This window comes from Euwallacea fornicatus, chromosome 22 (genome assembly GCF_040115645.1).
Source record: "Euwallacea fornicatus isolate EFF26 chromosome 22, ASM4011564v1, whole genome shotgun sequence".
Lineage (NCBI taxonomy): Eukaryota > Metazoa > Arthropoda > Insecta > Coleoptera > Curculionidae > Euwallacea > Euwallacea fornicatus.
Genome location: NC_089562.1, coordinates 697581 through 714304, shown reverse-complemented (window position 1 = coordinate 714304; position 16724 = coordinate 697581). Strand labels below are relative to the sequence as shown.

The window sequence follows — 16724 nt, the reverse complement described above, 5'->3', positions numbered from 1 at the left end:
CAGCCTCCGCGGCAAATTTAATATTTTAATAGTTTTCAAATACAACAATATTCCTTTGTATTGCAGTACAATACCGGAGTGTATTGATTTAACTTTGGTCTCAATTTATCGGTATAACTTGTAAATCACGATACCGAAGGCCTAAAGCTACGCTAATGCATACTTCGACTTTAAAAGTGTAGCAATTAATTATCTGCATCATGGAACTGGAAAATTTTAATGCCAAACATGCGATTTCGTTGTTTTTGTCTAATATTAATTGCGTGTTGCGGGTCGAAGTCATGGAAATTAAGCAGAACTGCTTCGATTTTGCAGTTCTGTAGGAATTGTTTTCATTTGCCATTTACATTTCAAACAAGTTTTCCCTTGAAATTTAAGTTTTTGGCTATACAAATTTGTTTCACATTGTTGAAGAGTTTTGACTACCAAACTTTTTTGCAAATATCAACATAATTATTATATAAAATTGGATATTAGGGTCGTTTTAGATTATACAATTTCTTGTATAAGTTATTGAACATGAGAATTTCTCAATGGCATCGAATAGTATAAAATGAGTTTTGGACAGAATTTATATTTCTGTGACTTCATAGAACCCATCCAAATTTTCAAAACGTTGATTTCCCTACCTATCTTCCCAATTTAATGACGGTGATGAAAGGCAGGCATATCACACTGTACGTAGAAATGACCTGTAAATATATTCTAATAACTTCTTAGTTTGGATTAAGATTATTCTTTGGTTAAAGATGCTGACGCACACGCTTCGTTGTTCAGACACAGAGCTTAAAGTTGCTGCTGACTTATTTAAAATTCTGCTTCAAAACTGAAGAAGATTTTCATATTTTCAGTTGAAGTTTCATATACACACTAGTGTTCAATATATTAACAACGAGATTTTAATAATTTTTTGTAATTTTCTGGAGTCAGCGGCTCACCTTTTCCACTCTAAATTTTTTCGTGGTGCGTCATTAACTGCTCAGTGTCTGAAACTCCAATTACTTTTTCAATTTAGAATAGTTAAGTCCCGCGCATGTTCTCATTAAATAAGAAAAACCCTTGACATACGATAAAAAAAAAGGTTCTTCGGGTATTATCGCAGTTTCTTGTGCAACTTTCTTATATCTCCTAAGTTTTCTTCATTTTTCGTTCCCTGTCTTGTCAAAATATCTAAATATATTTTTACCGTTATGAATCTTTACGATAATAGACATAACAAATGGAGATAGATTTCACCGTTGAGTATCTGTCAATATTATCATAGAACTCAGATGCTATAAATAATTGAAATATTGATTGCCTTGTCTGTAAAGGAGGATCAATCTTGAGTATTCGAGCATCGAAGACCTTCTTTGATAGTACCCACTCAACCCTTTTATCGTTTGAGATGTGGGTTCTTGTTTTGCATGTGTTTAACATACTCGAGTGTTGAGAGGTACAAAATGAAATTTTCCAATAGCATCATAGAACAATGATGCCTTCTATGATATCGACGTTGATACTCCTTACCGGGTAAGTCAATCAGTCCTTTAATTATGTTGGGAATCTTTATTTCAAACTATAATGTTGACGATGTAGTGCGAATATTATATACGAATATTGTGTGCTGAGTTAATCCACAAAATACTCATTAAAGGGATTAATCCTCTATATGAGCTCTAGATTAGAGGCGCTTTAAATCTTGAAAATATCAGCGACTTTATTGATTTTGAGGTCTCCAGGTCACATACGTCTATTTAATTGTACTACAGCCGCCGAATATCTATCACACTTCTAACTATCGTGCCTCGAAAACATCAGTTTTAAGAAAATTTTAAATATAAACTTTATCAATTCTTTTTATCAATATTGATTCAATTCATTTTCGAATCATTCCAAAATAGGAATATTAAATTTGAATGTTCTCGCTACTCAGATCATTACTAATAAATAGCTGTTTCTCTAGAATTTCCATAACTTCGAAGGTATTCTTAGCTTGGACTTGACATTTGTAGAATTGATCAGAATTTTTTTTAAATTCCCCAAAAAAGGCAGAGATTTTCAGGTGCATCTCTGTTGGGAAAGACATACCTCTGGAAATTTGAGGAGACTTTTTGTGTTTTAAAATTATTTATCTAGTTTCCAGGGTATTTATGAATTCCCCACAGACAATTGCTTACTCAGCAACTTACTTAAATTTACGAACTCCTTCAATTTATCAAAATTGCATAATAAAAAAAAGCGTGAAACGATAAACTGAATTACGTCCATTTGCTATCTCTTTCAGTTTCTGAAAGCCAATAAAATTTGTTATTTAAATATTATTTGACCAGTAGATAGCTAAAATTTTGGGAACTAAGGAATAAGAGATTTAGCGGTTTCGGACACTAAAATTATTATTCCAATAATTCACATACGATTTATAGTCTTGGTAAAAAGTGAGAGACAGGATGACATGGTTGCGTGCACTCCTGGATCGCAATGCCGGAGCCAGACTTCCAGGCAACGAAAACAATGCAGAAGCGCTGCCGCATCTTCTAAATTATTGTTTGGGGAAATGAGGGTTGGGAACCCCCCGTTTGTCCATGGGACTGCGTCAAGATCTAATCCTTTTATTTTATTTACGATAAAGCACATCAAAAACTAGCCAGATTTGAAACTGCGACGACTCAAATCTAGTCCCATTCTAACTTTCCATTCATCGTGTGTTCTTGTACGATAAAATTAGAAGGGGCTGTAAGATTTATATTCCTCAACCAAGGCTGAAATTACGCGGGGATGCTTTATCATTTCATAAAGTTCACTAGTAAGGTCATGCGGGTGTCTTGACGCAAGTTCTAGATTTACGAGGAGTTTTAATTGAAATTCTGCCTCTTTTATAACCTGAAATTTATTGCATTTAATATTATAGAAAATTGTGAAGTGGATGCAGTTTTATTAGATGTACTTTTCCCTTCTTATTTACCTTTAAATGGGCAAGTACGATTTTACTTAAAAAGTCCAGAGGGAAAATTTCGACTTGTCAACACTGCCCTTCGGCCCCGACGCCGCATTGGTCGACGCAGACGCCTTGCCGCCACCAGTGGCAGCGTCCCGACGCTCGAGTCCAGTCGCATCGCCGACACGACGTCCGCCGCAAGCCGCGTCGCGACGCCAACGTCCCTGGACACCTGTTGGCGGAAACGCAACTGCGATATGAACGAGCGAGAGGTCGCTTACGGGACGGCTCGTGAGTGCGATAGAAATGGAACGAGATTTATTCGGTAGGAAAGAAGCATTCTGCTAACAGGGTTGTGGTATCACAAGAAAGTGAACCCTTTCTGTGGGGGACAATCGGTTGTCTTAACTATTTGCTGTCACATTAGGAGGGTTCAACCTTCTCTACTTGAATTTTTAATTTCGTTAAATTTTTCAACTTTCTTGCGATACAACCTTGCTTATTTGGTCGGTGATCTGACGAGGTTTGAACCGTAGAGTGCGTAAAGGAGACGTCAATAATGCCAAAACCGTTTAAAAAACAGTCAAAAAAAAGAAGAAACTAAATTGACAGTTGAGAATAAGGCTGAGAAATAGTGAGAATTTTACCCAATTTCCGGAGTAAAAACGTCGCTCTTTTTTTTTTTTTTTTAATAGTTTTAAAGGCCAATATTCGCAATAAATAAATAACATATGAAATTCGCGTTAGCACATTTTTGCTCAAGTTAATAATCAATCCGCAAACGTTTTGCATTTAAAAGTAGTATTATATGTATTATAAACGTGTGAGGAAAATCGATTCCTCCTCTCTTTAGGGTTAATTAAATCGGAATAAAACGGCCCGGTATAGTGTGTATTTATATCGCTCCTTGGAAAAGTGTACAATAATTCCGGAGTTCTTCCAAATTAGAAAAAGTAGTGCTAGCGACGATTGGATCTTCGAAATTCTACGTAATCTACGTAAATTTAAACGAAAGGTGAGTCAAGAACAACTTTACACAAGTTGCCGTCAATAGTGACGAACAAGAAAATTTACTATTAGCGGTCTTGACAACGCACCACATCCGAGTCATAAATTTCACTTTACATTGCTTCACTCGCCCAACACCACTTTCTAACGCTTATCAGATTTTTAAATGGAAATATCAATTTTCAGGGCACAAATGCGAAAAAACTCGTTTATGGTACCAAAACGAATTTAGTGGAAACCCGAGTTATTTCGGGCCTATTTTTTGCGACGTAGGGGAGTGCGGGGTAATGAGCTGCAACTATGACGATGTGGCAGAGTGGGATGGGGAGCCACGGGGGGAAAAACAACGCGTGGCTCAAACTAATGGGGATTATGCACAAAGAGCGGCGACATCACGATTCTGGACCTGGGAGTACCGATAGAGCCCTTAGCCAGTAAGTAGTAATATTCCTAGAACAAATGATTTTTCGGTAAAAATGCCAGCAATCCCGGTACTTGCTAAATCATACAAAATCCGAAAGGTTGAAAATGAGAGGTTCGCTGGTGGAAATATAATTTGTAAATTAAAGAAACATCCCGAAAATGTATAAAACAAGGTGCGGAAATATCAAAAAACAATTATGTGACATGTTCAAGAAACGAGCGAATATGATAGAAGATACGAGTGATTTTTTGTAACACTAGAGGGTTATCGAGCAAATATTATATATATTATATTGTTTTACAGAGAACTAGGTACGGTGATTATGAAGTAAGTAAAAAAAATGTATTCAAACAAAATCTACAGAAAAATCAGGAAACGTGGCAACGCTGCTATTATGCTTGAAAGACACCGCGTTATCTATTCGCCTCTAATTTAAACGCGCGGAACTGTAAAAAAAAATACTGATTCAACGTTGCCATTTCCTGAACTATAGGAAATTCTTGATTATTTGTTTGAACCACGACTTTCCATTATTCCTAAGCATATACTTTAGTCTTTGCCGATACCTTCATATGAGATTGGTTTGAACTGCGACATCAAACCACAATTACAATATTTTTACAATTTTCTCCATATGGGTATGGTCGAGAATGAGAAATTGTACCATTGCTGTAGGCAGTGATATCTTTTCAAGTGGACCCGCATTTTTTCGAATTGGCTTTAAATTAAGAAAACTTGGAGAACGGAACGAGGTTCAGGTGTTGGGCCTCGCCAGATGATGGATTTGATTGCCTTGCCTATTCCAGGATTTAGGACTTATTAGGTCAATGGCGTAGCCGGAACTTTTTCGCCGTTTCAGGAAAAATTCCCGATCGACGACATGGAAGCTATTTGAGGAACTCCGATATCGACTTTCGGTGTCGGGTGTTAGGGGGGCAATTTGCGTAGTCCCGGGAGCACAAAGGCGGCACGTACTACATTCACAGCTACTGCACCATTAAGGTCTGTTTTTGCATAGCGCTCAGTTATTAAGCAACGAGCCGGAATAGATCGAAATGGCTGATTTTAGTGCCTGATTTAGTTGTATGTATTAGCTTTGGGAATGCCACGGTATTATCTTATTTGAAATCAGCACAAGAATGCTTCATTGGCGCGGCACCCCAGTCGGGTTTAGCAGTAGTAAGTCTAATGGAGTAACCAACCTAAATCGAATTTCGAGTTTCATAGATCGTGAAATTGAGAAAGTGTACCAGATTTTCCCGATTTCTCTCTACGTTGTTATCTTCCTTTTCCTTTGTCATCCTCGTCTAACGTCAGTGACTAGTTCTTTCTCAAATCTATTCTTCGTCGTAAAATATCCAAATAGATCGTTGGAAGGTCGCGTCAGAGAGGCCTCGAATTACCTACACATTTCTTTAGCACTGCTCTTTCGATTCAAAGACACATAGGGAGTCACTAGCATACCTGTCATTTGATAAATACAGGGTGATGCCGATGGATTAAAATTATTTCCTATAATTAATTTTGTTTGCTATTTTTCGATTGCAAAATAAGTGATAATATGTCAGTGTTCCTACGTTTAAAAGAAAGCATGGAAAATCACCTGCTCATTTAACGAGTGTCGTAAAAGCGGCTCAAAACACACACGCGTCGCATTTTCCAAGTGTTTATTCGGTTGTTCGGGGTTACTACGCGGAAGTTCGCGAGAGCACTAGAAACGATCGCAACTTACGCCGAGGGGTTTCACCAGTTTTGAGTACAAGGGACTTCACGTTCAATGCTCTCGCATCCGTCCTCAGAACCTTCTGGGGAAAATTCGATCCATAGCTGTTCAAACGAGTATATTTTCCCAATTTTTATTTTCGTGACCGGGATTTCATGAAGTGAATGAGTCTTTTCTAAACCCACCGAACATCAAAGGAAAATCGTCTACCGTTTCGTTTACAAAATTGGAGGTTCTGAATCGTCTTCGATTCGGGCCTTGTGTCGATACCACCCTTGTGCAAATCCACCTTGCCCCCCTTTCAAAGATCGAGTTGGATTATATGACAAGGTTATCGTAGAGAAATTGCCAGATGAATGTGGAGCCAAAATTTTCTAATCAAGAACGAATCAATTCTATCCAACCTAATAGCCGTGCATGCAAAACAAATAACGCGAATAATATTAATATAATAAAACACACACGGAAAACATGCGCGACAGAATCAATGTAGACGTTGCCAAATTTTGTTTTTTTTAATAATTTTGAGTCGGATTTCTTATATAGGTGAAAGCGTCTTCATTTGTGATAAATTCTTTGCGATGTAACGAATCTAAATGAATGAACTCGGATTTGGGCTTTTGTAAGCATAGATTATCCCAATAAATCGACTACTACTCGTATATACCAGGTGTACCGGTATGAAGTGAGCGTCAGGATATAAATGTCTCGACATAGGGCATTTGTTGTAAACAAACCTTTTTTTTTATTATTGCTTGGTTGGTGTGCAAGCTGACAAACATATTTAGTACAAATCAAGTCCTTGAACAAATAACAATATATTACTTCATTGTGCCGAAAATGTCGAATTTCGTAGCACAAAATGACGATTTGCGGAAAGCATTAATTTTTCGCTTTCATTTGAAGGAAAGTGCTGCAGAGTCGCATCGAATGCTTGTCGGGGCACATGGTGATTGTGCTTTGCCAGAAGCAACGTGCAAAAGATGGTTTCGACGATTCAGAAATAACAATTTTGATGTGCAAAAGGAAGAACGTGGCAGACCACCAAAAAAGTTCGAAGACGCCGAACTGCAATCAATATCGGATGAAGATGACACTTTAAGTCAAAAGCGAATGGCAGAAGTGTTAAATGTTGCACCACGAACAATTTCTGATCCTTTAAAAGCTACGGGAATGATCCAAAAGGGTGGAAAATGGGTGTCCGCATGAACTGTATGAAAAACAGATGGAGAACTGAAAAAACACCTGTGAAATTTTGCTTCAAAGGGACGAAAGAAAATCAGTTTTGCATCGAATTCTTCCTGGAGATGAAAAATGGATTTATTTTCAAAATCCTAAACGGAAAGATCATTGGTTGATTCGGGACAACCATCAACATCGACTGCAAAATATGATCGATTCGGCAAGAAGGCAATGCTGCGTGTTTGGTGGGATCAGAAAGGTGCGGTGCACCACGAGCTTTTAAAACCTGGTGAAACCGTTAATTCTCTTCGCTACCGACAACAATTGATTAATTTAAACAGTGCATTGATCGAAAAACGATCAGAATAGGCCAGAAGACACGCTTGCGCCATGACAACGTACCTGCACACAACCAACACCGGTTGAGGACACCGTCAAAACACTTGGCTGGGAGTTGCTACCCCATCCGCCGTATTCACCAGACTTGGCTCCTTCGGACTACCGTTTGTTTTCATCGATGGGACACGCATTGGCTGAGCAGCACTTCGACTCCTACGAAGAAGTAGAAAATCGGGTGTCCGATTGGTTTGATGCCAGAGGGGCACATTTCTATTGGCGTGGTGTCCATAAATTGCCAGAAAGGTGGTCAAAATGCGTAGAAAGCAGTGGTCAATATTTTGAATAATTTTTTTTTCTTTCCTTGTTAAAATTGTTGTTTTATTTTCAGAAAATGGCGCTCATTCCATAGCGGTAGACCTGGTAGATTCTATAGATACGTGTGCATTATTCGAAAAACAAAATTATTTAGAAAAACATTTTTCTATTCAAAAACCTGCCAACTTTGACAGGTTTAATTTGAAAATTTCCCACCGGAGAGCTAATCGACCGGTTCTTCTGATATCTCATGTAGAGATAAGTAGGATAAAGTCGTGTAAACGGACTGCTATACAAATGTTCTTGAATTATCGGTTAATTAAAAAAAAATTCTTGTAGGCTTCTGAGATCTGTCAAAGTGCATTTTTTAGGGTTCCAAGACCACGACATCCGTCATATTTGGTTTTCGTCGAGATTCAAAAAATAAAATTATCCAAAGTTGGTTAGGTACTTATATTTATTTATTTAACGTGTCTGCATGTAACTTCCATAATGTGGAGCTTTCCTGACGGAAGGTATTAAGGGGATTTGAATAAGGCAGGGTTTAATAAGGGTGTCGGATTTTCAAAGGGTTTAATTTTTCATATTCATTTAATTACTTCAAAATATACACATAAAACGTTTTAAAATAAAGCGCATTTCTTATTAAAGAATTAACCTACAGCATTCAGATTTTGAATCCATTAACCAGGGCAATCCACATTAGACTTATCACCGTTGGTTACGCTTAAAGGAGCAGCTTCCTCATATCTGGATCAATATAAGTAAACAGTTTCTCAAACCCCAATTATCTTAAGCCAATACATATAGTGGCACGTAGCACTGGTGAGAGCGAGATTTCAGACTTGATATACTGGTTTCAGAAACCTAAGAATATCCTGTAAATTTCCTACCATATCGTGCAGGTTAGAAAATATTTAGGTAAAAATAACGTTTTTAAAACTATTCATAATACGATAATTTATGGAGTAATCAAAGTTTAAGACGCTCGTTAAACGCACTCCTTTGAGGTTTACATCGTCCTAATGCTTGTGGTTTATTAGTACTAAATGCGAAAGCTGGTCGATTCGCCCCGGGGCCCTCCCCCCCACATGTAAAGAGAGATTCATCATCCGAATATGTTCCCTGTTGTCTACTTTGCCAAAGCACTAGAAAGCCGTCCGCTCGTAAATCAGAGATGACCGGGGCATATATGTTCGTGTCCGAGGGCAGTTTGTGGAAAATTTCAATTTTACCCAACTTTATGGAATTCGTTGAGGTTTTTAGGAAGTCGTTTAACGGACAATAAGTTTGTCTCGGATTTTGTTAAGCAGGGATAAATTCATTTAAAAAATCTGCAAATCTCTGAGCTCAATGGTGTTTATTCGGGAGACCGACGACAGCAGGATTTTTTCTTTTATGGCGAAAGAAATAAAAAGGAATTCTCGATACGTTTGGAAAAGTGGACAATTTCGCATCGTTCGATTTGAAAATGCTAGAAAACCAAATTTATGGAAGAATAGGTTGCGCCACTCCGGATCTTCTAGCGTCTACTTTCTAAGCTTCAGGAGGAAGGGAGATGATTGAAAAAAAGGTAAAAATGAAAACGTGAAAAGAAACTTTTGGATGAAAAGGCGCAACAGGAAATTTCTAGTAAGATTATGAAAGTGGCAGCTTAGAATTACCGGGGCTTGCTCTAAAAATGCTACAGAATCAAACTAAAAATTTATTATCGTCAAGTGTAGGTTAAACCATACTCCACATATCTCGGTCGACAAAAAGAACACTTAAAGATGATACTGATCGAACGTGTGGGACCCACTCGCGTGGACAGGTTCTGGAGTGTTCACCTGTAACCTGATATACGAATTTATCTCTATCTTTCACATTCTTCCTTGATGCGAAGCATGTTTAAACGAAGTTTCTCAATTTAACCACGGAATAAATTAAGATCCCTCCAATTCCTAAATTACCATTTTAAACGTGCAACTCTTCCTTTTCTGTTCCGAATACATTAAACCTTTAAGGCCGAAGCACAATAACGATTGCGCGACCTAACGAGGCCTAGACGCCATTTTCATACAAATGATACGCAAACAATTAAAAACACTTATTGTATACCTAACTTTAGCTTCTATTACGACACGGGCGTAATTTTTAAAACTCCCTTTTTATCTTTTTACGAACGAAACCGCCCTTTATTCCGAAGGGGATAAAGGGCTCGAGACTTAAGGCTTTAATAGGTTTTACAAGATTGCAGTTGAAAAATGAGCTCGGAATGTCGAGGCATAAGAAACCCTCCACACGCGGGTTTAGCTTGAGAGAGGAAAATAAATGTAGAGGAAACATTGTTTTTTTTTTTTTGTATTGGATGGGTCTGTGCAAAATCCTTTCTGTGCAGTGCATTTTATTAGGAAATTAATTATACTAAGAACGAAAAGCAATTAAATTAAAGAAATATTTCCCCCATGATCTGGCAGAGGTGTTGCCTGGGAATCCAGAATATTGTAGTGCGTTTCAGCTATGCATCCACAGCTCCGGTCAACTTAATCTAAATTAGTTTTCAACTCTAGAATTTACAACGTGATCCGGTTATGCCGTTAAAGCCGCACCTGCCGGTTTTACTATTAGAAATGGGAAAAAATGTTGAATGCAGAACCTGATAGCGCCATCGGTGCTGCTGTTCTGAGATTCGCACCATGTGGAAGAAACTCGAAGAATTTCAAGAAACTATAGTTTTTAAAAAATCACTTGGGGTCGTTGCTACCTTCCATAAACAGGAAGGATTTTTTTAATAAAAACTCGGAATATTACGAGAGTAATGCCCAAACTGAGATAATCCTAAGAAGTATTTTTAATGAAGACCAAAATTAAAATCCGTTAATTTTGCTTCTATTTGAGAAACTATTAGGTCGTGTAGGATGAAATGAGTAGAATTGAATTGAAACTTTAGTCATTTTTTTTTTCATATGAAATGTTTTTATTGTCAATCGAAATCTGCACCACCATCATCAATACACTTCTGCCATTTAACGGGAAGTTCATCGATTCCCCTGCTGTGAAAGCCTGCAGGTCGGGAGTCGATAAACTCGTGGAAGGCAGCTTTGACAGCCTCGTCGGAGTTGAATGTCTTCCCTACCAAGAAGTTATCCAAATTTCGAAAGAAGTGGTAATCAGTGGGTGCTAAGTCGGGTGAATACGGTGGATGACGAAGAGTTTCCAATTCCAACTCCTGTAGCTTGGCCGAGGTGACTTGTGCGGTGTGTGGCCGAGCGTCGTCGTGCAACAATAGCGGTGAGCTTCGATTGACTAATCTTGGCTGCTTAACCGTCAGTTGCCTCATCATTTCGGTCAGTTGTCGGCAGTAGACGTCAGCCGTAATCGATTCGCCAGGTTTCATGAAGCTGACATGACACCTGCGTTGGACCACCAAACGGACACCACAAGCTTCTTTCGATGAAGATTTTTTTTCGCACAATGTTTTGGTGGTTCATCTTGATCCAACCACTGCGACGAACGTCTGGTATTGTCATGTAGGATCCGTTTCTCATCACAAGCAACAATCCGATTCAAAAATGGATCGTTATTATACCGGCACAACAAAGAAGCACAAGCTTCGAGACGTCGTTCTTTCTGTATGTCGCTCAACTCATGCGGTACCCACTTGTCCAGCTCTTTCACCTCACCAATTTCAGCCAAATGAGTCAATATTGTTTTTTTGGTTATACTGAATGTTAACGAAAATTCGAACGCACTTTGACGTGGATTCGCTTCCACCACGGCTTTCAGATGATCGTTATCCACTTGAGTTTCAGGTCGTCCACGTGGTTCATTTGGTAGGTCAAAATTGCCAGAACGAAATTTCATGAACCAACGAGATACTGTTTGCTGTGAAGTGACTTCAGTACCAAACACATCGTTAACATTGCGAGCCGTCCGAGCTGTTGTGGTTCCACGGTGGAACTCGTATTTCATTAACGCACGAATTTCACTGTTTTGCACGGCTGCACAAAAATTTTTATAAAATTAAAAGTTTTTAATAATTTTTAACGCTTTAAACTCCGATCGAAAGAGGAAGAATGCGCCTTTTCCACGTAAAACAGTCAAGTCCAAATATAGATTTAGAGTGAAGTTATTCGCAGTTGAATGTGGCATTTCGAGAATCTACTCATTTCATACCACACGACCTAATATTTACCATAAAAAATGGTATATACTGTAATGCTTGTAGATGTTTTTAATAAAATACGATGAACGTTAAAAAACATTACCATCGTTTGTTTCGGAGATATAAACCGATGTTGCACCTCGGTTCGGGCACTTTGGTGTAGTACCTTTTGAGTATATTCGAAAGGATATCCAGGGGTTCGGGTCTGCACGCTGCGGAGTCGAACGTTCCTCCGTGGTATATCACAATCGCAATTCAAAACCGTGTCGGCGGGGAAACACGTCATTTTGACGTCATTCATGAGGAGCGCCTTACCCCGGAGCGTTGGGAATCTGCCATCGGAGGCCGAATTTTCGAATGGAAAGAGTGGGACATCGCCAGCAGTAAATGGTGTCAAAATAAGGCATATTGTTGAGACTATGCATCCCGTGAATGTCACAATAACCTGCGTAATTTGCGCCTCGTTCTGGGGGGAAACGTTCTGCTGCCTTGGTTGTATAACCTGATCACGAATTCGCTGCAGACGCCCCCAAATTCTTATCTTGGAGCCTGGACTATTGTCTAAAACGTTGCCAATAACGGTTCCCTCTTTTGCCGCAGCCCCTATTAATCACATCCAATCAACCCTAAAAACGCATTAAAAATAACAAATCGCCCTGCATTACCTTTCGACATCAGCAGTCGCATTTCCTACTTCGGCGACACCTCCCCTAAATTGCTGTCGTCAATTTTTAATACAGCAAAACGGGATCTATTTCCGCAATTAAAAAGGGCGATGGAGAGCGCCCATCAGGCCCCCAAATATCTGCACGCGGGCAGCAACAGACAGACAGTCTGCCCTAATGCAGCGTTGGCACCGCGCCAGCCCTTTTCATCTCCCCCGCATTGCTTTTACTGTTACCCCCCTTTAAACGCCCCTTGACGTCACACCTGGCTTGTTTTATTTTTGGGTCTTTTTATGCCCTGTTGTTCGTCTATTAAGCCTTCGAAGATGATTTATTTCGGGAGGAGAAGCTGTTGCTGAAACGTTGGGACAGATGCGGTCATCAAGGTGGCAAAAACTCGGGGGGACACGGCTTTCGAGCGTAACCAGCTCGAAGGAGCAATTCATTAAGTATCCTTTGCATCGGTTCTATGAACGGGGTAATTCATAATCAATTTCAAAAATGCATTTAACAGTAACCATCCGAACAAGAGTGAGACTAATGAGTTTTGTCGGACTCTAACAATAGCAAATTCCCCGAGAGCTGTGTATAAATGGGGTATATACATAAAACAACTTTCGTCAATTTCCATAGTGGCACAGAACAAAACCAGACTTCCTAGCAGGGCATTGTTCCCCAGCACGGATTTCCTAGACGGCGGCCATAATCTGGCATTAAAGAGGAAGGTGTAAATCAAAATGGAAAGCCCGGCCTTTGCCATTTCTCAGGCGAAGAGATTATCCGAATTTCTTGGTAATTGCCATATAGATAAATCTGTTTTTTTCCCCTCATCAGGTGCTTCTTCGGAACCCGAAGAGCAAAATCTGCATTATCGACCTCTTGCACGACACTTTTAACACATATTACATGTGGTCGCATTATGTCTTTATGCAAAGTTCTGCCGCATTATGTATACATGAATCGAAGACAGAAAAAGTGTTTAAAGTTAACTCTTATCTGGATTTCATTCAGTGCGCAAACAAGCAGTGGGGGGATTCATGAATATTCAATCCCGTCGTAACAACCTGAAGTTACATGAAGAATTTATTTTGAAATTTAAGTCCCGGTCGCTCCTGCTAGAATTTCTATGAGGATGAGAAAATTCAGAGGGTCGTTTAGGCATTGCGGGGCTTCATTTGTGTCCTGCAAATAAAATGGGATGAATGGAAGTGCTCGATCTTTAATGGCTGGTCGAGAGGAGAACTCGCGAATGCACTTTAATTGAACTGAGCTAATGAATAAGTATGATCTAATCGCTTTTAATGTGACAGTTAAGAAATATATACTTTTACGTAACGAGTGGGATTGTATGGGACGAGCGAAGCGGGATTCCGCGACATGGTATGAATTATGCACACGATATTTCTGAAGAATTTTTATATTTTGTGGGCTATGAAGGAAAAACTAGAGAGAATGGCAAACACCAAAGGAATATTGGATAAGTTTTTAGAAGCATAACAATTCTACCTTTTTATACAACATTATAAAGTGTCTGAGATTTCCCCTGTACAAACCGATTGTTGTATTTTATTTGTATTATTGTACAGGGCGTTTCAAATTAGATACGCATGCAATATTAGGATCTTTAAAACGGTTTTTGTTAAGACTTGAATGGTAAAAACTTGATACATTGGTAATTGATGTAAACCCCAAAGCTACGCCCCTGCACGTCTTGTATTTGCTTGCTTCCCAGATGTCACAACCTGTCATAATTAACACTAATGGTTTATTCGTCAAAATTCCTCGGCTTTGTGTTCTTCCAAAGAAACTATATTGCGAGGTAATCAAGTTATAAATGTGCATCGGACGTGGTTCTTGGGTGTCGGAATTCCCCATCGTTACCTTTGGCGGTGGGCGAAATTGGGGGTACCGTCACGTTTCGTTCGGAACGACGACAATATTCCGGTCACGGGGTAACCTGCTCATTGGCCGTCGTTCTGGGCATAACGGGCCTTCTTCAAGGGAAAATCATCCCGAGTAATAGTACGCCTATGTCGGTGGGCCATCATCTCCCAGTACTGAAGGGCTGAGAGGGGATGGGATTTATCATTCATTTTCTTCTCGTTGTCATAGTCACCACTCTGACCAGTGTCGCTGACGGTTCAACACCTCGAATACCCCACAAAATCACCAACTCGGCCTCGCAATCAATCAATCTCGTGTTTGCTTCAATTAAGTTTAGTAACAACTATTTACGAATCAGTTAATAAATAGTGCAATAGTTTGACGGGTTGTCCTAATTCCAAGGCTTTCGGGAGATACCACGTGTTTACCTTGCTAAGCAGGTATCTAGTCCGTCCTGGACTCTCGGAACTAGAAGTGCAACGTCGGTACTCTGAACCGACAAGTACTACAAGTAGTGCTCGCGTGTAAGCGCTCTCGTACAATAATTCGCGGGTGGTACCTCTGACCTCCCAGGAAGGAACCCCTGCATATCGCTCAACAGTTTTTATGATATCGTTTTAAAAATACACTGACTTTCAAAAAAACCGCAACAGCACGAAGAACGCATTGTATATATTTGAAATTTTTCTATGATTTTAGACTTGTAAAGAGAAAAAAATGATAAAAATTTCAAGTTCGTATTTTAATGCGAAGTTTTTCTTTACTTTTTTATCTGTGGCGATCGTTCTTTTTGCAAATTTTTCTACAGGCGGATAGCGATAAAGGTACTATCGTTAGTACCACATTGAATGTGTGGTAGGGCAAAATGCCTCGTGTACGCCAAAATGCAGTTCATCTGCAGTTAACTCCCTTCGAAAGGGGAAGAATTGTTGGTATGCACGAGGCAGGTTTACCTTTCCGCGAAATTGCACGTAGATTGGATCGAAACGCATCAACAGTGCTAAGAGCTCGGAGAGATTGGTCTAACGAAGGGTCAGTAAATCGTCATCGTGGTAGTGGCCGTCCAAGAATGACGAACCGACGCGAAGACCGGCGACTCCGTCGTTCAGCGACAGGCGCTCCGTTTGAAACAATTCCGTCTCTTGGTGCTGACTGGGTAGCTACCCTAAATCGAAGGGTCTCCCTTAGTACGATGCATCGCAGACTTCGAAGTTTTGGACTAAATTCATATCGTCCTATGCGTCGGCTTCCATTATCACGAAACCACAGGGTGGCCCGACTGGAGAGGTGTCGTCTGAGAGTGCAATGGATGGACGAATGAAGAAGAATCGTGTTCAGTGATGAGAGCCGATTTTGTTTATGGCGATCTGATGGACGGTTACGTGTTGGAAGGCGCAGAGGAGAGCGATTAAATTTGGACTTTTTGGAAAGGCGTCATTCTGGTTCAACACCAGGTGTCATGGTTTGGGGCGCCATCCAGTATGGTAGTCGGTCTCCTCTTGTTTTCATTTACGATAGATTAAATGCTCAGAGGTACATTAATAGTGTCTTAGAACCGGTTCTTGTACCATACATGCACGACCATCCTGGAAGCACATTTCAACAGGATAATGCGCGACCGCATGTAGCCAACGATACTTTGAGGTATTTGGAAGCTGAAAATTTGGATACTTTGCCTTGGCCAGCTCGGTCTCCAGATTTGTCCACAATAGAGCATGTATGGGATATAACGGATCGGAGACTTCAACGTTTAGCTCGCCCTCCAGAGACCATAGATGAACTCCGCGAGCAGGTGCAGATTGCCTGGGATACAATACCACAGGAAGATATTGACAATTTAATTTTAAGCACGCCACGTCGCTTACAGGAATGTATTAATTTAAGAGGAGATACCACCCATTGTTAAATTATTATTAAATTTTTTCACTTATTCACAGTAATTTTCTTTTGATATTTTGATCGTTTTTATCCATTACCCGACCCAACGTATTGCCAGAATTTCAAACGTGCACGATGTGTTCTTCTTGGTGTTGCGGTTTTTTTGAAAGTTAGTGTATTTTATCTTCGTCAGTATTTTTTTTTCCAATTTTTTTAAGCAGATATAGGGGTTTTTTTCCGAG

The 16724-nt window shown here is 39.6% G+C and overlaps 1 protein-coding gene across 3 annotated transcripts in view; it reads left to right on the top strand.

The window, feature by feature from the left end:
• Positions 1–2979: 2979 nt before the first annotated feature.
• The window catches only part of shaker (Potassium voltage-gated channel protein Shaker), an 81117-nt gene continuing 67372 nt past the window's right edge, over positions 2980–16724 (top strand). The window contains exons 1-3 of one of the 3 annotated variants that reach the window (XM_066294954.1): positions 2980–3242; positions 3454–3932; positions 4112–4359. In XM_066294954.1, coding sequence (XP_066151051.1) covers positions 4226–4359 — 134 coding nt within the window. In that variant the 5' untranslated portion in view covers positions 2980–3242; positions 3454–3932; positions 4112–4225. Of the gene's footprint in view, positions 3933–4111; positions 4360–16724 lie in introns of all 3 variants that reach the window. The other 2 variants (XM_066294955.1, XM_066294953.1) reach the window with 2 other exon arrangements.